General features: G+C 61.4%; 1 protein-coding gene across 5 annotated transcripts in view; it reads right to left on the bottom strand.

Annotated features, from left to right (window-relative positions):
- Positions 1-21,770, bottom strand: part of ARHGAP23 (Rho GTPase activating protein 23) — a 41,117-nt gene that overhangs the window by 7,499 nt on the left and 11,848 nt on the right. For 3 of the 5 annotated variants that reach the window (XM_041721434.2, XM_041721432.2, XM_041721433.2), the window contains exons 2-12: positions 13,265-13,444; positions 9,193-9,217; positions 7,127-7,219; positions 6,364-6,442; positions 6,018-6,072; positions 3,545-4,964; positions 2,778-2,933; positions 2,567-2,678; positions 2,426-2,483; positions 2,184-2,321; positions 1,788-2,087 (exon numbers count right to left, since the gene is read on the bottom strand). In XM_041721434.2, coding sequence (XP_041577368.2) covers positions 1,788-2,087; positions 2,184-2,321; positions 2,426-2,483; positions 2,567-2,678; positions 2,778-2,933; positions 3,545-4,964; positions 6,018-6,072; positions 6,364-6,442; positions 7,127-7,219; positions 9,193-9,217; positions 13,265-13,444 — 2,616 coding nt within the window. Of the gene's footprint in view, positions 1-1,787; positions 2,088-2,183; positions 2,322-2,425; positions 2,484-2,566; positions 2,679-2,777; positions 2,934-3,544; positions 4,965-6,017; positions 6,073-6,363; positions 6,443-7,126; positions 7,220-9,192; positions 9,218-13,264; positions 13,445-15,582; positions 15,956-21,770 lie in introns of those variants that run through there. The other 2 variants (XM_041721431.2, XM_030256333.4) reach the window with 2 other exon arrangements.

Genomic DNA, 21,770 nt, shown 5'->3' with positions numbered 1-21,770 from the left:
CCCGCTGCCCCGGGACAGCCCCACTGCTGTCCATGGCTCCAGGCCACAGAGCGGGGTCCGAGCCGGACGCAGGTGTGTCCTTCCGTGGCACGCACACCTGCGCCGACCCACGGCCGCCACGGACACGGAGCCATCCCCGCAGGATGCTCCCGACGGCACCGCAGCGCCGGGGTTTGACCACACAACTCTGCGCGTTCCAGCCGCGGAGCACCGGTTCCGACCCGGCAGCACTGTCCAGTTCTGACATGGCAGCACCGTCCGGTTCCAAACGGCAGAACTGTCCAGTTCCGACCCGGCAGCACCATCCGGTTCTGACCTTGGAGCACCACCTGGCTCCAACCCGGCAGCACCATCCTATTCCGACCCGGCAGCACCATCCTATTCCGACCCAGAAGCACCATCCAGTTCTGACCCAGCAGCACCATCCGGTTCCAACCTGGCAGTGTCATCTGGTTCTGACCCAGAAGCACCATCTGGTTCCGACCTAGCAGTACCATTCGGTTCTGACCTGGCAGCACTGTCTGATTCCAACCCGGCAGCACCATCCGGTTCCGACCTGGCAGCACCATCCTATTCTGATCCTGAATGGCAGCACCATTCAGTTCTGACCCCACAGCACCATCCAGTTCTGACCCAGCAGCACCATCTGGTTCCAACCCAGTAGTGCCATCCAGTTCCGACCCAGCAGCACTGTCCGGTTCTGACCCGGCAGCACCATCCAGTTCCAACCCAGCAGAACCATCTGTTTGTGACCCAGCAGAATCATCTGGTTCTGACCCAGCAGAACCGTCCCCACCGAGCCTCCCGCACCCTCCGTGCACATCCAGCCAGAGACCGCTCTGAGCTCACCGCGCCCTCCAGGGCCGGAGCCAGCTGCAAGTCCAGGGTGACCACTGCCGCCAAACCAAACCGGGCAGAGCCGCGTCAAACCGGGCAGAGCCGCGTTAAACCGGGCAGAGCCACCTTAAACCGGGCAGAGCCACATTAAACCGGACAGAGCCACGTCAAACCGGGCAGAGCCACGTCAAACCGGGCAGAACCGCGTCAAACCGGGCAGAGTCACGTCAAACCGGGCAAAGCCACGTTAAACTGGGCAGAGCCACGTTAAACTGGGCAGAGCCACGTCGAACCACGGCAGGGACAGGCCACACCATGGCAAGGACAGGTCAAACAATGGCAGAACCACATGAAACCGCGGTAGAGACAAGTTACACCATGGCAGGGACAAGTCACACCATGGCACAGCCACGTCAAACCGTGGCAGGGACATGTCAAACCACAGCACAGCCACATTGTGCTGTGGTGGGAACACGTCACACCGTGTCACGGCCGCATCACACCACGGAACAGCCACGTCACACCATGGCAGGAGAATGGCAAACGACGGCACAGCCACGTCACACCATGGCACAGCCACGTCACACCACGGCACAGCCACGCCGCACCTCACCAAAGCCAGGACACACCCTGGCACAGCCACACCAGACCTCGGCAGAGCCACACAGGCTCTTCTGCCACTGCACAACCCAACATCGGCGCGGCGGATCCGGCGCCAGCCCTGCCTGCAGAGCCACGGCCCCTCTGCCGAGCGCCCCGCACGCCCTGCCCCGGCCGAGGCCGCGGGGCCACGCTCTTCTCGGGAGCCACGAGCCCCCACGCACCCCTGGGAGCACGGCACGGGCCTGGCCGTGGCCTGGGGAAGCAGCACAAGGCAAAGAGCCGGAGAGAGCCGAGGCGGTTAGTGCCGGGAGAGCCAGAGGCAGCCGGGAGCCCCATGTGGCTCTCACCTCGCCCTCAGCCTTGCTGTTCTCCCTGATGACTTTGATCCAGGCCAGCATGTCTTCCCGATCCTCTGCCTGAAAGAGATATTCACAGAAGTCAGCGGTCGTCAGGCGGAAGACGTGCTTCCTCTTGGTCTCGCTGTAGGAGATGTCCACCAGGCACGCTTGGATGCTGATCGGCGGCTCCTCCTCACCTGGGGCCGGGGCGCAGGTCACCGCCTCCCGCCTGTCCTTGCACAGGTACAGCGAGTGGGCGCGCAGCACGGCGAAGACGCGCTTCCACTGCCGGATGCCTCCACCGACCTTCTGCGGGGACAAGGGATGGAGCGCCGGCCTCAGGGAGCGGTGCCCACCGCTGAGGGGGCTCCGGGTTGGTTGGGGGGAAGACCCCCCATCTCCTACCTTCCCCTTTTTGGTGAGGATCTGCTTGCAGTGGAGCCAGCCCTCCTTCCTCACGGCGCTGAACGGCACGTCCGAGAGGTCGGAGGTTGAGTGTCGTTTGGAGCGGGCGTCTTCCGACGCGCCCAGGCTGTCCAGAGACTGCGAGGGGCGGGAGGGAGGGGTTGGGGTGAGGCCATCGGCACCCCCTGCCCCACCAGGGAACCCTCCCCGCGCCTTTAGGGCATCCCCAGCGCGGCACTCACCCCATCGGTGAAGAAGCTCCTCAGCATGCGGAGGCTGGGGACCCGGCTGGGCATCCTCCTGCAGGGAGAGCCGCCCCCGTCAGCAAGAAGGGGTGGGAGCTGGGGGGCGGTGGGAGTGGGGGGAGGGGGCTGCAGCCCTACCTTAGGATCTTCCCGTCATCCCGAAATGCGTTCAGACCGTCGTCGCAGGACTTGGAGCGCTCGGTGGTGATGGCCAGCAGGTAGGAGGAGCGGCGGCCGGCCTTGATGCTGCCTGCGGTGGGGAAGGGGCAAACCCACCCTGCTCAGCGCTGGGGTGGGGGGCTGCTCCCCTCTGACCCTCCCAGGGTGTTTCCCCCTCCCCAGCACTCACTGCAGTCCTGGGAGTAGTGCCGGGACAGGGCGAAGGCGAAGGTGGGCGACGCGGGGCTGGTGGCCACGGCGGGCGCAGAGTTCATGGCGCTGGACACCACCGAGGAGGCCGGGACGTGCTTGGCCTTCAGGTCGATGCTGGGGCTGGTGGGTTCGTCTGTGAGGGGGGTGGGCAGTGTTGGAGGGGGGTTTGGGGCAGGGCAAGTCCCTGCTGGGACCGCCACCCACCCCCACCGGGCGCTTCTGAGCGTGGTGGGTTTGGTGTCAGGGTCGGGCTGGGGACACGCTGCCACCCCCAGGAGCTGATGGGGCACCCGGACCCTCACCCACAGCAAGGCTGAGACCCCCATTGCATCCCATCCTGCCCTGTTCCTGCAGGGCAGAGCTGCAGCTTCTCAAAGCCAGCTGGGTCCTCCCAGGTCAGACAGGGACAGGGACAGGGACAGGGACAGGGACAGGGACAGGGACAGGGACAGGGGTGTGGGACGGTGTGGGGTGTGGGATATTTGTGGGGTGCAGGATATTTGTGGGGTACAGTACGCTGTGGGGTGCAGGACGCTGTGGGCCCTTCCCCTCTCCACACTGTCCACAGATGGACGCTCTGGACTTCTGCCCCCCCAAACGCTCCCTCCGTGGCACGGTAATTCCTAAATGCCTTCCCGGGGATTTAGGAATTTAGGAATTTAGGAATTTAGGAATTTAGGAATTTAGGGATTTAGGGATTTAGGGATTTAGGGATTTAGGGAGCAGCGGTCCCCCCACGCTCACCGATGAAGGGGATGGACGCCAGCGAGTCCTCGGGGGCCGCCAAGGGAGCCACTCGCCGGCCCGGCCGCTCGCTGCCCGGCCGGTCCCCTCTGCCCGCGGCCCCGGCGGGGTCACCGATGTCCGCGTCCTTCACCCCCTCGGGGAACACGAAATTCATCTGCCGCAGCGGCGGGGGCATCTTGCGGCCCGTGGGCGGCTTCTGCCGCAGCACCACCTCGTCCCGGCGCTCCTCCGGCCGCTCGGACACGGAGGGCGGCCGAGCCTCCCGGGGCACCGCCGAGGTGGCCGCGGCGGGGCTGGCAGTGCTGGCCGCGCTGTCCCTGAGCGGGGCCACCGCTCGCTGGGCGATGCTGAAGGTGGGCAGCCCCCCGAAAGCGGGGTCGCGGCCGGCCAGGGCGTGCAGCAGCCCGGTGCGGCGCTGGAAGGACGGGCTGTAGCTGCGGTAGCCGATGTAGCCCGAGTCATCCGCGCTCGGCAGGTTGGGCTGCGACGGCTGCTTCTGCGAGGAGGGCGAGGAGGAAGAGGAGGAGGAAGCGGCGAAAGAACCGGGTGGGATGGGCTGCCCGGAGGTGGAGGTGGCGGCGACAGCGACAGCGGCTCGGCAGAGCCTCTCGGCGGAGCGCTCGAGGTGCGAGGAGAGCAGCGCGCCGGGCTCCAGCGCCTCCATGGAGCGCCCGTACCTGCCCAGGTAATGCTCGGAGCGGGCGCGGGGAGCCCAACCTTCCCGGCTGGGCTGCAGCAGCGTGTCCTGCGAGGCGCTGTGGGGCCAGCCCCGCGGGGCCGTGGGCCCGGAGCCCCCGAGGCGGTCGTGGGACACGCTCCGGTAACGGGGCATGGCGCGCCGCCGCTCCTCCGAGGCGCTGCGCCGCGGCTCCTGGCTGCAGAACCAGCGCGACAGCGCCTGCTGGCACTCCTGGCGACCGGGCACACGCTGCCCACCCGGCACGTCCCGCGGGGGCCGCCCGGCTCCCGAGAGCCCCGCCGAGAGCCCCCCGATGCCCTCCTTGAAGCCGCAGTGAGTCCGGTGCTCCGGGAGGTGTTTGGGGGCTCCGTAGGAGGCGGTGGCGGAGGGGGACACCCCGTAGGATGCGATGCTGGCGGGGCAGGCGGCGCGGGAGAAGGAGCCGGGGTGCCCGTGGGGTGCGGTGGGGCGCGGGGGGACACCCCCGGGCTGCGGTTCCTCGGGGCGGTGCGCGGGGCTGCCGCCGGGATCGCTGCGGGCGCCGAGCGGGGACGAGGGACCGGTGGTGGCCGAGCGGGGGGCGCGGGGGTCCGGCGGCTGGCCCGGGGCGGGCTCGGCACCCCGGGCCTGGAAGGGGTACGTTTTCCGTGGGTAGCAGATGGGAGGGGGCTCGGGGATGCTCTGAGCCCCCCCGGAGTACGGCTCGTTGCCCTTCAGGTAGGCGTCCTGGGAATAGGCCTGGGAAATTGGGGGGGACAGCAGGTCAGCGAGGGGGGACAAGGTCACAATCCTCCACATCTGCCTGCAGAGTTGGTAAATCATTCCATAGCTCAAACTGAAAATCACAGCTGTCTCAAATGCTTCTAACCAAAGCCTAAAACCTCAAAAAATGTCTAAAAGACATTTTGAGTTCCAGCACACCTCCCCGCGGTGGGGATGCTCTCTGCATCCCTCAAGGCCTGAACAAACCTCTCGTGGGGTCAGCTGGGCTGGATGCAGCCCCCCAACACCCAGCCCGCTTTCCCACGGGGTCCCCCCGGCTCTGAGCAGCGCCGGCAGCAGCCGCAGGTTTTCCGCTGTCCCCTCCCCTCCTTCCCAAAAAATATCCCAGCATGACCATCCCGGCACAGCCATCACGGCTTGGCCATCCCAGTTTGGCCATCCCAGTTTGGCCATCCCAGTTCGGCCATCCCGGTTCGGCCGTCCTGGCTCGGACATCCCGGTTTGGCCATCCCGGTTTGGCCATCCCAATTCGGACATCCCAGTTCGGCCATCCCGGTTTGGCCGTCCCGTCTGTCCTGGGTCACTTTTCCCGCACCCCTGACCCCGCCCTGGGGGATCCCCAGAGCCTGGAGCAGGCACAGATGGGGACCCCCCTGCAAACCCCCCCCAGCCCCACAAAAAGGGGTCCCCCAGGCTGGGGACAAGCAGCGGTGAACCCCAAAAACGCCACCGAGTTGGGATAGAAAGGACATCAGGAGGAGCCCCAAACTCCGGCCACGCTGCCAGGGCCACTGTCACCCCCAGATCTCGGCACGGCCACAGCGGAGCCACTTTGGGGGGGTCCCAAGGAAAAGCCGGACCCCAAAACCTGGGACAATTCGTCCTCCCAAAATCCCAGGGACCTGTCCCCCCCGTTCCTGCCTCAGTGCCCCCGGTTCTGCAGCCACTGCTGCTCCAGAGGTGCTGGTGAAACCGTGTCCCCAAGTGTCCCCAGGTGTCCCCAGGTGTCCCCAAAAGTGTCCCCAAGTGTCCCCAGGTGTCCCCAAGGCACCTGCCCAGCAAACTCACCAGCTGGAGGATGTCCTCGTCCTTGGGCATGATGGAGAGCTCCAGCACATCGTCACTGCAGGACAGGGGACAGGAGGGTCGGTCCCCACCTGTCCCCAAGCTCACACCTGGCGGGATCATCCCTGTCCCCACGCGATGGTGACAGCGCCGTGCTGCCTGTCCCTGCTCACCCCACCACCCCAGGGCCGCCGTCACCCCAGAGGGACAGAGTGACACCCTGGGGACATCCCAGAGGGACAGAGCAACACCCCGGTGACACCCCAGAGGGACAGAGCCGGCTGTGGTGTGTCCCCAAGCTGTCACCTGTCCCCGAGCTGTCCCCTGCCATCCCGGGAAGGGCCCTCACCTGTTCTGGATCAGGGCGATCACCTGGGAGTAGGTTCTCCCGATGATGCTCTCCCCGTTCACCTTGACCAGCCGGTCACCTGCGGAGCCAGGAAGGGGACAGGGTCACCACGAGGGACTGGTGGCACCTGGATGTCCTCAGGGTCATGCAGGACAGGGGGACAGTGTCACCATGAGGGAGTGGTGGCACCTGGATGTCCCCAGGGTCACCCAGGGCAGATCCCTGCCAGCCCCCGTGTGACAAGGGGAGCGAAGGGGGATCCCAAACCCAGGAGAAGCCGCGGGGACCCCGGGAGCGCCCCCAGAGCCAGAGAGAGGGCGCAGAACAGAGCGGGAACGGCGGGGAAGGGGGGAAAGAAATAAAAAAAGGGCAGAAAAAGGCAGAAATTCTCCGGCAGAGCAGGAGGAGGAGCAGGAGAAGGAGAAGGAGAAGGAGAAGGAGAAGGAGAAGGAGAAGGAGAAGGAGAAGGAGAAGGAGAAGGAGAAGGAGAAGGAGAAGGAGAAGGAGAAGGAGAAGGAGAAGGAGAAGGAGAAGGAGAAGGAGAAGGAGAAGGAGAAGGAGAAGGAGAAGGAGAAGGAGAAGGAGAAGGAGGAAGGAGGATGAGGATGAGGATGAGGATGAGGATGAGGATGAGGAGGAGGAGGAGGATGAGGATGAGGAGGAGGAGGAGGAGGAGGAGGAGGAGGAGGAGGAGGAGGAGGAAGGAGGAGGAGGAGGAGGATGAGGAAGATGAGGAGGAGGAGGAGCGTTCCCGGCCGCTCACCCGCGCGCAGCCCCGCGCGGTGCGCCGGCCCCTCGTCCCGCACACTCTTGACGAAGATCGTGTCCGTGGGCTCCAGGCGGCTCCGCGCGGGACCTGCCCGGGACAGCGGCTCAGGGGGCAGCACCGCCACAGCCCCGGGCCGGGATCACCGCGGCCCCAAATCCCGGCCCCAAATCCCGGCCCCAAATCCCGGCCCCAAATCCCGGCCCCAAATCCCGGCCCCAAATCCCGGCCCCAAATCCCGGCCCTAAATCCCAGCAGGGATTGATCCCAAATCCCAGCGGAGATCGATCCCAAATCCCACCTGAGATCCCAAATCCCACCTGAGATCGATCCCAAATCCCACTGGGGATTCAAAATCCCACCTGAGATCCCAAATCCTACCAGAGATCCCAAATCCCACCTGAGATCGATCCCAAATCCTACCGGGGATCCCAAATCTCACAAGAGATCCCAAATCCCACCTGAGATCGATCCCAAATCCCACTGGGGATTCAAAATCCCACCGGGGATCCCAAATCCTACCAGAGATCCCAAATCCCACCTGAGATCCCAAATCCCACCAGAGATCCCAAATCCCACCCGGAGCGAGTTCAGGGTCCCCCAACCCCTCCAGGTGCCCGGTGCCAGGTGAGCCAGAGTGAAAATTTAACAGAGTAAAAATTAATTTAGATTGAAGTAAAATGTGCCACTTGGAGCTGGCTGAATGTGCTGTTTAGTCTGGTGACTGCAGCCCTAAAAAACTACCCCAGCTTAAAAAATAAAAAATTTTTAAAAATGCAAATTTCTGCACTGAAAGATTAAAAATTGAAAAAAAATTAAAACATTAATTAACATTAAAAATTAAAATAGGCAGGGCAAAGTGACCTAAGGGTTCTTTCTGTACTTTCTAACAAAAAATTAAGTGTAACTAGCTGTAAGTATAGCGTGAAATCAGCAAAATGAATATGCATTAACCTGTCGTGAAATTCCACGCGTATAGAAATTAATCAGGATGATAAAAAAGGATCGGGAGTTCTCAGAGGGGCGCGTGTCCATGAAAAAGCAAAAAATCCCGACATGAGTCCACAGCGCTGGGAATAAATAAACATTCCCGTTCCCTACAAAGCTTTATCCGAATTATAAAATTGAATTTCCCAGCTCTGGCACCACCCGGCGCCGCGTCACCGCGCCAGCGCCGATCCCTTCTGACACCTTCACATCGGCTCATGTCACCCTGAGGCACCGCGAGGGGACAGCGGGGCCGCGTCCCTGTCCCCAAACAGCCCCAACACCCCGGCTGGGACACCCCGCAAAGCTCCGGCGCGGTTTGGGGACACCGAGCCCATCTGGTGCCACCCAGCTGCCACCAGAGCCCCGCCAGCGCCAGCGGGTATTTCGGGTGCGGTGACAACAGCGGTGACACGCGCTGCTGCGGTGCCGTGACAGCCGCGTCACCCCCCTGTCCTCTCCCCTCTGTGCCACCCTGTGCCACCTCTGTGCCACCCTGTGTCACCCTGTGCCACCCCGTGCCACCCTGTACCACTCTGTACCACTCTGTGCCATTCCTGTGTCACCCCAGTGCCACCTTTGTGCCACCCTCTGCCACCCCGTGCCACCTCTGTGCCACTCTGTGCCACCTCTGTGTCACCCCAGTGCCACCTTTGTGCCACCCTATGCCATTCCTGTGCCACCCTGTGTCACCCCAGTGCCACCTCTGTGTCACCCCGGTGCCACCCTTGTGCCATTCCTCTGCCACCCTGTGTCACCCTGTGTCACCCTGGTGCCACTCTGTGCTACCCCTGTGCCACCCTGTGTCACCCCTGTGCCATTCCTGTGCCACCCCCGTGCCACTCCGTGCCACTCTGTGCCACCCTGTGTCACCCTGGTGCCACTCTGTGTCACTCTGTGCCACCCTGTGCCACCCTGTGTCACCCCTGTGCCATTCCTGTGCCACCCCCGTGCCACTCTGTGCCACTCTGTGTCACCCTGTACCACCCTGTCCCACTCTGTCCCACCCTGTCACCCCTGTCCCCCCCCGTGCCACCCTGTGCCGCTGTCCCCAGGGTCCCCATGCCGCTGCTCACCTGCCCGGTTCCCATTCTCCTCCTCCTGCCAAAAACAGAAAAAAAGGAAGAGAAAAGCGCTGATTTGGCTGATTTGGCTGATTCGGTGGCGGGGTCGCGACGAGGGCACCGGGAGGGCTCCGGGGGGAGGGTGGCAGTGCCACGAAGCCCCCACGGGACCCGCGTGTCCCTCTGCCCTCCGCTGCCCACGGTTAAAATTCCCTCCTGGCACCGGAGCCGCACCCGGCTGCCGGTTTGGGGCGGGTTTGGGGCGGGTTTGGGGCCGGGTTTGGGGCCAGGGAGTGGGAAGGGGCCATGCCAGCTTCAGGGTGGCATCTCACCCTTCCCACTGGGCTGAGGAGAGCCCGAGCCCACCCGCGGGGCTCCAGGAGAAGGATCTGCCCCACCCGGGATAAATCCTCACCCCCGCAGCCTCCCGGTGCCCGGGCTGGGGGTGCCAGGGCTGAGGTGGGCACTGATCTGTGCTGTGGTGGAGGAATTGTGCCAAATCCCGGCACTTTTAACCCAAATCCGCCATGGGGAGCTCCAGCAGAGTGGCACTGCCCGGGCTGGGGGTGCCAGGGCTGAGGTGGGCACTGATGTGTGCCGTGGCAGAAGAATTGTGCCAAATCCTGGCTCTTTTAACCCAAACCCACCATGGGGAGCCCCAGCAGAGCCAGGGTGGGGTGCCAGGGTGGGGTGGGGCACGGGGTGGGTCTCACGTCCCCCCAAGGAAGGATTTGGGCACCTGGAAAGGGAATTTTCTCTCCACCAGCACCAGATTTTTCCACCCTGGCTGGGAGCGCGGGGCTGGCCACAGCCTCCAGCCGGTGGGGACACAGCCCTGGCGTCCCCATGGTGCCAGGGTGCCAGGAGGGACACACGGGCAGCGACAAGGTGCCCACGGAAAAGCCGCAGCCAGACCGTGGGGCCGCCCTGCGGGCACGGACTCGGCCCGTCCCTGCCCATCCTCGCCCTGCGGCACCCCAGAGCCCGTCCCAGCCCCGGGGACACCCCGGTGGCACCGCCGCCCCTCCCTGCCGAGTCAGCGCACCGAAACTCGGCCCCCGGAGCTGGCGGCGTGCCGGGCCCCGCGGCGGCGGCGGCTGCTGAGCCGGCCCCGGCTGGCACGGCGGCCGGGAGCATTCCCAGCCTCTTCCCGAGAGCAATCCCAGCTCCTGAGCCATTCCCAGCCTCTTTCCAGGAGCAATCCCAGCTCCTGAGCAATTCCCAGCCTCTTCCCAGGAGCAATCCCAGCTCCCGAGCCATTCCCAGCCTCTTCCCAGGAGCATTTCCAGCTCCCAAGTCATTCCCAGCCTCTTCCCAGGAGCAATCCCAGCTCCCAAGCCATTCCCAGCCTCTTTCCAGGAGGATTTCCAGATCCTGAGCAATTCCCAGCCTCTTCCCAAGAGCATTTCTAGCTCCCAAGCCATTCCCAGCCTCTTTCCAGGAGCATTTCCAGATCCCAAGCTGTTGGAATCTGAGGTATTGATGATTCTGAGATTGCAGAAAGTCTCTGTCTGTCAGCCCCGCTGCCAAAGCAGAAGCCATAATTGGTCTGTGCTGTTTCAAGGTTGTTTATTCTGTTTATCTCTAACATGTTCTGCTGCCCTGCCGCAGCTCTGTCCTGCAGGGCAGCGTGTGGGGCTCTGCCCTCAGTGGGATGGTACAAACATTAAATACCACAAACTACCTGTGCTGGATTTACAATAACGTGCCAATATCTGTCACCTACGTTGGACAGTGTGTCCCCAGCCCAAACCAACAGAAAAATGCCAACACCACAGTGAAACATGGAGGGCATGAAGAAGGAGAAAAAGGACAAGGCACACCCAATTTCCTCCATCTTGTCCCCTCTGAACCCCTCATCTAGAATCCTAAAATTTTACTTTTGCACCCGTGCCACACTTAATTATTACTGATATCAAACACTCAGAGCTGGTAATTCACCCTGTAAGATTGAAAACTCTTTTCCATGGCAGAGATCACAGCCAGTGTCTCTGGGGGCTCTGTCCAGGGGGGTTCTGACCCCTGCCAGGAAGGGAAGCCCTGGGTTCCCACACCGAGCCATTCCCAGCCTCTTCCCAAGAGCATCTCCAGCTCCCGGCGCTGATCCGGCTCCATCCCCCGCGGCCCCGGGTGTTCCCCGCTCAGCCCCGGTGCCCAGCGGGGCAGGAGCAATTTTTTTGGAAGTCAGTGGAGAGGTGGGAGCAGGTTTGGAGGAGCTTCAGGCCGTTTCTCATGACAAAATCTCCCCGGCAGAGCGACGCTGGCGGGGACGGGGCAGGAAGGGGTTGGAGAGGCAGGACCAGGAGCCTGGGAAAAGCCGGAGGTGCCGGAGGATGGCGAGCGGGGATTCCGGCGAGTCGGTTCTCCCCACCCTGTGACTCATTTCCCTGTCTGCCAGCGCCCGGAGCTGTGGGGCAGCTCCAGGGCTGATGGGATGACCCAGGGATCTGCCCAGCCTGGGGCAGGGAAAGGGATGTGTGGCTCTCAGACTCTCCTCCCATCGAAAATGGACAGAGAAACGCGTTCCGAATTCCAGAATTATTCCAGAATTCTTCCGGAATTCCAGGAGTTTGGAGCTGGTTCGTGCCTCGGGGTGTGGAGGGGGAAATCCACGCTGGGAAATGCGGCTGGGCGGCTCCATGGGATCTCTCCATCCTTCAGGGGAAAGGCACTGCCCAGATCGGGGCTCAGAGGTGCCAAGCCAGGGTCGTGCCCTCCCAAAAGGCGTCACCCAGAGGAGCGACAAAAACGCAGATCCCAGGGCAGATCCAGTTAGAAAAAAGTCAGGAGAGAGGGAACCAAAAATCCACCAGCCCTGGGGGCTCCAGGGCGCCTTTTCCTGCCCTTCCCAGCGATGCTGATCCCTTGTTGGGAGCTGAGGGATCCTCTCCACCAACAATCCCATATCCCAAAAGGCTCTGGGATATCTCCAGAGGTGCTGCTTGACCAGAGCTCATCTTCCAGCAGCTCTGTGGGCTCTTCCACCCCAGGGTGGGATCACCAACTGTCCTGGGGTGACGTTGTGGTGCTGGTATCCCCAGTCGTGGGTTCTGTTTATGTTTGATATCATGTTATGTGCTTTCAGACCCGACTCTGAGAGTGAAGGTTTGTTTTGTCTTATCAGCCGGCTCACCTCCTGTGGGAACCCAGGGATTCCCTCTGGCTGCCCTGGGACCCTGGCAGGGGTCAGAACCCCCCTGGACAGAGCCCCCAGAGACACTGGCTGTGATCTCTGCCCATGGAAAAGAGTTTTCAATCTTACAGGATCAATTAGCAGCTCTGAGTGTTTGATATGAGTAATAATTAAGTGTGGCACAGGTGCAAAAGTAAAATTTTAGGATTCTAGATTAGGGGTCCAGAGGGGACAAGATGGAGGAATTGGGTGTGTCTTGTCCTTTTCCTCCTTCTTCATGCCCTCCATGTTTCACTGTGGTGTTGGCATTTTTCTGTTGGTTTAGGCTGGGGACACACTGTCCAACGTAGGTGACAGATATTGGCACGTTATTGTAAATCCAGCACAGGTAGTTTGTGGTATTTAATGTTTGTACCATCCCACTGAGGGCAGAGCCCCACACGCTGCCCTGCAGGACAGAGCTGCGGCAGGGCAGCAGAACATGTTAGAGATAAACAGAATAAACAACCTTGAAACAGCACAGACCAATTATGGCTTCTGCTTTGGCAACAGGGCAGAAAGACAGAGACTTTCTACATTTCGGGATCATCAATAGCTCAGATTCCGACACAGAGCAATCCCCAGCGCCCACTCTCAGGAGATTTCTGGATTTGTTCATCTCTTCAGAGTGGTGAAAGGGTTTTGTTGTCATCTGGTGTTGTTAATTTATTTTTTGGTGCTGGGCAGTGCTTTGTTTGTTAAATAAACAGGTTCTTTTCCGAGAAAATTTTTCCCGAACCAGGTGGGTGGGGAAAAACCAGGTGGTTTGTTTTCTGGGGGCTCCTTCCAGAGGTTTTTCTCCCAAATTTGCCCTAAACTAGGACACCAACCAAGCAGGGGATGGACGCGGCACTGCTCATCCCCCCTCCTTCTGCATCCCGGCAGCATTCCCGAAATTCCCGCGGCTCCTACCTTGGCCGAGTGCACGGCCGACTCCGGGGGGTACACGATGAAGTGGCGGAGGGTGAAGCCGAAGCCGCCCTGGGGGCTTTTCCGCAGCGCCACCGTCTTGGGGCCCACCCAGGGGAAGGATCCCCCGTCCGGGGGTGCGTTGGCGTTTGGGGACGCCCCATCTCTCCGTCCCGGCGTGGGCTGCGGGGACAAGGACAAGCTGTCACTTCTGGGGAAGGAGTCACCCCATGTGGCCATGCTGAACCCCGTGATGGGGGCTGAGCTCTGCCCAAAAACTGCCCCGTTCCTAAACCCCCTCCTCCCCATCCCTAATCCCAGCCCCCCCAAAAAAAAAAAATTCCAGCCCTGTGGGGCCTTTGGAAAGGAGATGAATGGAAAGGAAATCAAAATAAATGAGCTGTGCCCCAGGGTCTGGATGGGACCCAGGAGGGGAGATGAGGGGACGGGATGTGGCACTTGGGGACAAAAGGTCCCCGATGGCACAGCAAGAACCTCGGGCAAGGCCGGAAAGGGAGGTGGTGGGACCAGCGAGGCTTCCCAAAACGGGGCAGGATCTGGCAGGGGACACTGCCCAGAGCAGCAGACGGGGCCAAGGGGATGTGGCTCCATCCCACAGCTCCCAGTGCCGGTGCCAGGAGAGGGAACGGGGCTGTGGCACAGCCGGAGCAGCCACGGGCACCTCCCCTGGCACCGGGGAGCTTGGAGAAACAGCCGGAGTGCCAACACCTGGGATGAACTCCTGGCTTCCGAATTCCAGGAGCTTGGAGCTCAAGGTGGGATGAGTTTGGGAGGGCTCAGCTCACATCTGGCAGCACATCTGGCCGGGGCGGGAGCAGCTCCAGGGCCGAGGGGAGCAGAGGGCACTGCCTGACGTGTCCTGGCATCACCCAGCGGTGCCATAAACCGGGAAAATCGGGAATGTGGGAGCGGGAGGGACAGGCAGGGAGCCAGGCGGGGATCCACAGGGACCCTGCCCGAGTTTTGGCTCCTTCCAGCCCGTGGGGGGATGAGTGTGTTAAAATTCAGGGGCTGTCTGAGTGGAAGCGGTGGATGGGAGGGGACGGGGACAAGGGACACAAAGGGACAAGGCACAAAAAGCCTTTGTGTGTGCCTGTGCTGAGTGGGCCTTTTCCGCAGGGCCGGGCGTGCCCCCTGTCCAGCACGTCCCACACGGAGCCCGAGGTGCCCACGGGGGTCTTTCCCCCCTGAGAACGTGGTCCCTGCGCTGACCCCCACCAAAAATCATCTGCCCCACCCCAAAACCACACAGAACCCCAAAAACCACCACGGGAAAGCCACAAAACCCCCGCTGCCAACACCACAACCCCTCCAAAACCCCAAGATAAGCCCAAGCCAGATGGCAACGGGAGCCCCCCGCCACTGCCGGGGGACCCCCATCCCTCAGCCCCGGGGCTCGGGAGCATCCCCGGCGGCCCCGGCCCCATCTGTGCCCTCCTTTGTGTCGGCCGCCGGCTGGCCGGATTATTTTTAAGCTGACAGCTGAATGTGCCCCGCTGATTTTAACCGGCACGGACAGGCCCCGCAGAGAGGGCTCGGATGGCTGCAGACATCGGCAGCAGCGGCCCGAGGGGACGGGGACGTGTCCCCGTGTCACTGCCGTGAAGGCAGGACGTGTCACCTCCCAGGTGTGGGGTGACCCGGGGAGGAGCATCCCGCCAGGCGGCTGTGCCTCAGTTTCCCTCGCCGCCACACGGATTTTTGGAGGGTTTTTTGGGTTTTGAAGCTTGTGGCCTTGGGCAGCCACCCGGTGCTGGCTGAGCTCCTCCAGATAGTTTGTCACCTCAGCCGTTTGTCACCTCACAGCCCTGTCCCTCCTCCCAAATTCCTGGATTTTAACCTCGCCCTGGTGGCTCATCCCAGCAGTCCCAAATCCCCGTCCCAGGAGCGCTGTGGGGATGGGGGCAGCCCTTTGATCATCCAGAGCCCCCCAGCTGGGTCACCCCAACTCCTGCGAACTCCAGCGCCGGTGTCACCGAGCGCTTGTCCCCCACGTCACCGAGCCACCCCCTTGGGGACACAGTGGGGGACAGGCACCTCCTGCCAGTGTCCCCCTCCTGCCGAACAAAGGAGCGCTGGCCCTGCTGGCCCTGCGTCCCGGGGCTCGGGATTTGTCCCCGGGATTTGTCCCCGGGATTTGTCGGCGTCGCAGGAGCAGGACAGGGAGGCGACAAAGGGGGGGACACGCCACCAGCAGGGCGCTGTGACAAACACCCCACCCCTTCTGCCGAGACCCCTTTCCACCCTCCCAAATCCTCCCCGCACCCCTCCCCGCACCCCTCCCGGCTCGCTGCTCTCACCCGGCGGCGCCGCTCCCTCCTCAGCCCGCGGCCGGCCCGGGGCTCGGGGGTCGCCCGGGGCTCGGGGGTCGCCCGGGGCTCGGGGGTCGCTCGGGGGTCGCGGGCGGCGGCGAGGCGGCGGAGGCTGCTCAGCCAAATGCAGCGGGGCTCGGGGGAGCTGCAGTCCACCCCCACCGGCCTCTCCAGCCGCCAGCCGCTCCCGCAGCCCTCCACGCTCCACAGCCTTTTGGGGCTGGGGGCTGCCGGGGGTCGGCAGGGACCCCGAGACCCCCTGACCGCCTTCTCCTCCTCCTCCTCCTCCTGCTCCTCCTCCACCATCCCGCCGGTGCTCCGGGGGTCTCAGCTCGGGGTCGGGACCCCCATTTGGGGGGTCCTTCTGCCGGGAGCTCGGAGCTGCCGGGCGCTCGTTCCAGCGACCCCCGAGCCACGGAGCGCCCACCCCGGGGGAGGGAGGGAGGGAGGGAGGGAGGGAGGGAAAGAGGGAAAGAGGGAGGGAGGGATGGAAATAAGGAGGGAGGGATGGAAGGATGGACGGAGGGAGGGAGGGATGGACGGAGGGAGGGAGGGAGGGTGGGCAGCCACAGGGCCCGGCTGCAGCTCCAGCTGCCGGCAGCGATCAGTGCCCAGCCCACCGCCCCCAGCCCCCCCCGGTGTCACTTTGCCAGCACTTTCCCTTCTTTTCTTATTTTATTTTTTTTCCTTCTATTTTTTCCCCTTGTTTTTTCCCCCTTTCATTTTCCCTCCTTTTATTTTTTCCCCTTTTATTTTTTCCCCTTTTATTTTTTCACCTTTCATTTTTCCCCTTGCATTTTTCCCCTTCATTTTTTTCCCTTGCATTTTTTCCCATTCATTTTTTTCCCTTGCATTTTTCCCCCTTTCACTTTTCCCTTTTAATTTTTCTCCTTTCATTTTTCCCCTTTTATTTTTTCTACCTTTCATTTTTTCCCTTTTCATTTTTTCCCTTGCATTTTATTTCCCCCTTCATTTTTTTCCCTTGCATTTTTCCCCTCACATTTTTCCCCTTTCACTTTTCCCTTTTCATTTTTCCCCTTTTATTTTTTCCACCTTTCATTTTTTTCCCTTTTCATTTTCCCCCCTTCATTTTTTTCCCTTGCATTTTTCCCCTTGCATTTGTTTCTCTCACATTTTTCCCCTTTCACTTTTCCCTTTTCATTTTTCCCCCATCATTTTTCCCCCCTTTCATTTTTCCCCCCTTTCAATTTTCCCCTTTTATTTTTCCCCTTTTATTTTTCCCCTTTTTATTCTTCCCCTTTTATTTTTTCCCCCTTTCATTTTCCCCTCACATTTTTTTCCCTTCAATTTTTTTCCCCTTCACTTTTTCCCTTCAATTTTTTCCCTTCTTTTTCCTTTGTTCTTAATATTTTTTTTTAATTTTTTTTTTCCAATCCGCCCCCTTCTTCCTCCATCACCCCGGGCAGCCTCCCACCCTCCCCGCTTCCTCCTCTCCCTCCTCCCGGCCTCTTCCTTCCTTCCTCTCCCGCAGGGCACCGCGCGATGTTTGTCACCCTCTGCCACCAGCGGGGACACCCCAGGTCCCCTCCGTGTCCCCAGATTTGTCCCCACCCTGCTAAGGACAAGAACAACCCCGTGGAGGCCAAAAAAATATAAATATTCCCCCCCCCAGAGACACGCACAGCACCTCTCAGGGCCTGTGGCAAAAAGGGGATAAAATATAAAATAAGGAAAAAAAATTAAGATTTTTAAAAATTAAAAATTGGGGGAAAAAATATTGAAAAGTAAATAATGTTTTAAAATACAAAATCGATTCAGAAATTAAAAATGGAAAAGCTTTAAAAGTAATTAAACAATACGAAATACATTAAAAATTTAAAATTACAATATTAGAAATAAAAAATAAGAATTAAAATTAAAATAAAAAGATAAAGATAAAGATAAAGATAAAGATAAAAATAAAAATAAAAATAAAAATAAAAATAAAAATAAAAATAAAATTTATAAAATTTTAAAAAAATTAAAAATAAAAAAAAAATTAAAATTAAAATTGCTCCAAGGACAATTCCCAGCTGGAATTAAACCAAGAGCCCCCTCCCAACCTCACCTCTCATTTTTGGGGACACCCAGACCTGGCGGGTCCCCTGTTGTCCCCCTGTTGTCCCCTGGCAGCGCTGGGGACACGTGGGACAAGAAGCCACCCTTGTCGCGGGGACAAATCCCCTCCCCTGCCTTCCCCTCCCCCCAAACCCCCGGCAGCCAAAATCTGGGAGGAATTCGGAAAAAATGAGCGGCACTGGAGGAGCTCAGCTCGGGGCTGGGGATGGGGGGGTGGCAGCGTCCCCCGGGGCTGTCCCTGTCCCCGTCCTGCTGTCCCTGTCCCTGTCCCTGTCCCCGTCCCTGTCCCTGTCCCTGTCCCTGTCCCTGTCCCTGTCCCCGTCCCTGTCCCTGTCCCTGTCCCTGTCCCTGTCCCTGTCCCTGTCCCCGTCCCTGTCCCCTCTCGAGGGGGTCCCGCTCCGCATTCCTGCCGTGCTGGAGGCCCCGCCGAGGAAATGCCAAGGAAATGCCGGAGGAATGCCAAAGAAATGCCGGGGAAATTCCGAGGAAATGCTGGAGAAATGCCGGGGAAATGCCAGGGGAATGCCAGGGAAATGCCAGAGGAATACCGAGGAAATGCCGGGGAAATTCCGAGGAAATGCTGGGGAAATGTCAGGGGAATGCCGGGGAAATGCCAGGGGAATGCCGAGGAAATGCCGGGGAAATGTTGGGGAAATTCCAGGGAAACGCTGGGGAAATGCCGGGGAAATGCTGACGGAATGCCAAGGAAATGCTGGGGAAATGCCAGGGAAACGCCAGGGAAACGCCGAGGGAATTCCAGGAAAACGCTGGGGGAACGCCGGGGAAATGCTGAGGAAATGCCAGGGGAATTCTGTGGAAACGCTGGGGGAACGCCGGGCATTGCTGGCATTGCTGCCATTTCTGGCATTGCTGCCCCGGGCCTGGCACCCCCCGGGCCCCGCAGGTCACCCCCCTGCTGTCCCCCACCCCACCAGGCTGATGCCACCCCCCGGGTGGGACACGGCGGCCGGAATATCCCCCCACCCTCAGGTGACGCGGATCTGCCCCAAAAACAGCTCCAGCAGCCACCCAGCCGGTGGCAGCCGTGTCGCCAGAGGTCCCCAAGTGTCCCCTCTGCACACCCCGGTGTCACCTGGTGCCTCCACACCGGCACAACCACGGGAAACCGGGAGGGAGAAAGGTGGGAGCCAAACCCCGGCCACCAGCACTGCTCTGGTGTCACCCTGGTGTCACCCTGGTGTCACCCTGGTGTCACCTTGGTGTCACTCTGGGCCACCCTTGTGTCACTCTGATGTCACCCTGCACCTCTACACCGGCACAGCCATGGGACACCAGGATGGAGAAAGGTGGGAGCCAAACCCCGGCCACCAGCACTGCCTCGGGGCCACCCCGGTGTCACCTTGGTGTCACCCTGGTATCACCTTGGTGTCACTCTGGGCCACCCTTGTGTCACCCTGGTGTCACCCTGAGCCTCCACACTGGCACAGCCATGGGACACCGGGGTGGAGAAAGTTGGGAGCCAAACCCCGGCCACCAGCACCGCCCTGGGGCCACCCTGGTGTCACCCTGGTGTCACCCCGCTGTCACCCCGCTGTCACCCCACTGTCACCCCGCTGTCACCCCGCTGTCACCCCGCTGTCACCCAGTCCTCGTGGCCGGGGGAGCTGCCCCAGCAGCCCCGAGGTGCCCGGGGAGGGGTCCCCAGGCCCTGGCGGGGGACAGGGAGGGGACGAGCCCCGGGATTGTTCCTGCAGCCCAAAGCGGGAAAGGTCAGGCGGCGCTGGCGGGGGCAGATTCCACCCGAGGAATGCGAGCGCCTGGACGGCTTCCAGAACGTTCCGCTGGCACTGGAGGGGCCTAAATGTGAGCCCAGAGGAGCTGGGGGCAGGACCCGGGGACACGGATGGGGGACACGGATGGGGGACACGGACGAGGGACATGGATGGGGGACATAGACGGGGGCACAGATGGGGGACAAGGATGGGGGGCATGGATGGGGGACATGGATGGGGGACACGGATGGTGGCACAGATGGGGGACACCGATTGGGGCACAGACGGGGGGCATGGATGGGGGACATGGATGGGGACACGGATGGGGGACACGGATGGGGGGCACGGACAGAGGGACACATGGACAGAGGGACAAATGGACAGGGGGATACATGGACAGGGGGACACAGAAAAGGGGACAGGGACATGGGGACACACAGACAGGGGACAGATGGACACAGGGACATGGACAGGGACATTGACTGGGGGACACATAAACAGAGGGACACAGGGACAGAGGGACACATGGACAGAGGGACATGGACAAGGGGACACAGAAAGGGGGAAACAGACAGGGGGACACACGGCCATGGGGACACACGCCATGGGGACACACAGACAGGGGGACACACGCCATGGGGACACACGCCATGGGGACACACGGCCATGGGGACCCACAGACAGGGGGACACATGGCCCTGCTCCCTGCATTGAGGGATCTCCACATTTGACCCCTATGTCACCCCCCCGCCCCTCGCCCCGTGTCCCATCCCTGCCCTGAGCGCGGTGACATCGCCGGGCTGCGGCCACCGGTCCCAGCTGGGGACAGACATGTCACCAGCTGCGGTGACACGGGTCCCTGCCAGCCGCGCCATCGCCCTGGCACGCGGCGGGGATAACGTCACCCTTTGGGCAGGGATGGGGACAGGGACAGGGACGGGGACGGGGATGGGGACAGGGACGGGGACAGGGACAGGGATGGGGATGGGGATGGGGACAGGGACAGGGACAGGGACAGGAACGGGGTCAGGGACAGGGACAGGGACAGGGATGGGGACAGGGACAGGGATGGGGACAGGGATGGGGACAGGGATGGGGACAGGAACAGACACAGGGACAGACACAGGGACAGGGATGGGACAGGGACAGGGATGGGGACAGGGACACGGACAGCGACAGGGACAGGGCAGGGACACGGACAGGGACACAGACAGGGACACGGACAGGGACAGCGACACTGCCACCACCGCGGCCACACAGCCGCCCTCCTCCGGCCGCGCTTCTCCCGCACGGTCCCAGCGGGGCCGGGGCCGGGGGGGGGTGGGACACAGCCGCTAATCCCCCCTCAGACCCCCCCAGAAGGGCCAGCTGAGATTAGGGTCAGAAAAATGAGTTTTTAATAGGATTTGGGAGGAGGAGAAAGCCCTGCTGAGACAAGAACCCAATTCCGGGCCTTTTATGGCAACACTGCGATGGGGAAAGGGGTCGGGGGTGCCCCACGCCCTCGGTGGGTCGCAGGCAGCGTTTGAGGAGGGGATGCACCCCCAAAAAGAGCCGAAATCGATGTTTTCCTGCAGGCAGGAGCTGCCCGCGCCCTGGGCAGGGTGGGGATGCTCCGAGATGGGGACCTGAGGCGGGGGAAGGGGGTGAAGTGACATCGGAACGGGGGTGGGGACAGGTGACAACGCCGGGAGCATCCTGGCATCCCCCCCGGGCCGTGCCGCGGGCTCCGGGATTAGGGATCGGCGGGAGAAAGCGATTTAATTCTCTTTGACTCGAAAGCGATTTAATTCCCTTTAACTCAGGCCGGGGCTGGCCGAGGAGCTTTGCAGCTCAGCGGGGATTTTAAATTGGGGGGGTCGCATGCTCCAGGGATGCCCCCAGCCCAATGCCACGCAGCTGGGTCCCGCTGGGAATGGGTGTCACCACAGCCCTGGTGACAGTGGGGACGGAGCCTGCGCTCAGCCCGGGATGGGACCCGGATTGTCCCCAACACCCGGGGCCAGAAGGTTGGGGACACCGCACAAAAACGGGAACCGCGGAGCCAGAGCCGCTCCAAGGAGGAATTTTCACCTCCCAGCCCGGGAGGAAGCGCGACCACCAAGGCCATGCTGGGGCTGCCTTCATCACCAGCTCCTCCTCCTCCTCTTCCCCATCCTAAAAACCGCGTTATCGGCAGCGGGCCCTAGAAAAGTAACAGGATCCCGTTTCCTGTTTTTCCCATGGAAACCCTCAAATAGAAGCTGGCCTCATTAGGGCCGGTTTTTTGGGTCTCTTGGCTTTTTTTTTGTTTTTTTCAGCCGGGCTAACAATGAGCCATTTCCTCTCCGGGCGGCTCCGAGAGGCACCTTGCGCTCCGCTGCC

The sequence above is a fragment of the Taeniopygia guttata genome, chromosome 27, assembly GCF_048771995.1.
Source record: "Taeniopygia guttata chromosome 27, bTaeGut7.mat, whole genome shotgun sequence".
Classification (NCBI taxonomy): Eukaryota; Metazoa; Chordata; class Aves; order Passeriformes; family Estrildidae; genus Taeniopygia; species Taeniopygia guttata.
The sequence above is the reverse complement of the archived record's forward strand: the minus strand, read 5'-3'. Positions and strand labels throughout refer to the sequence as shown.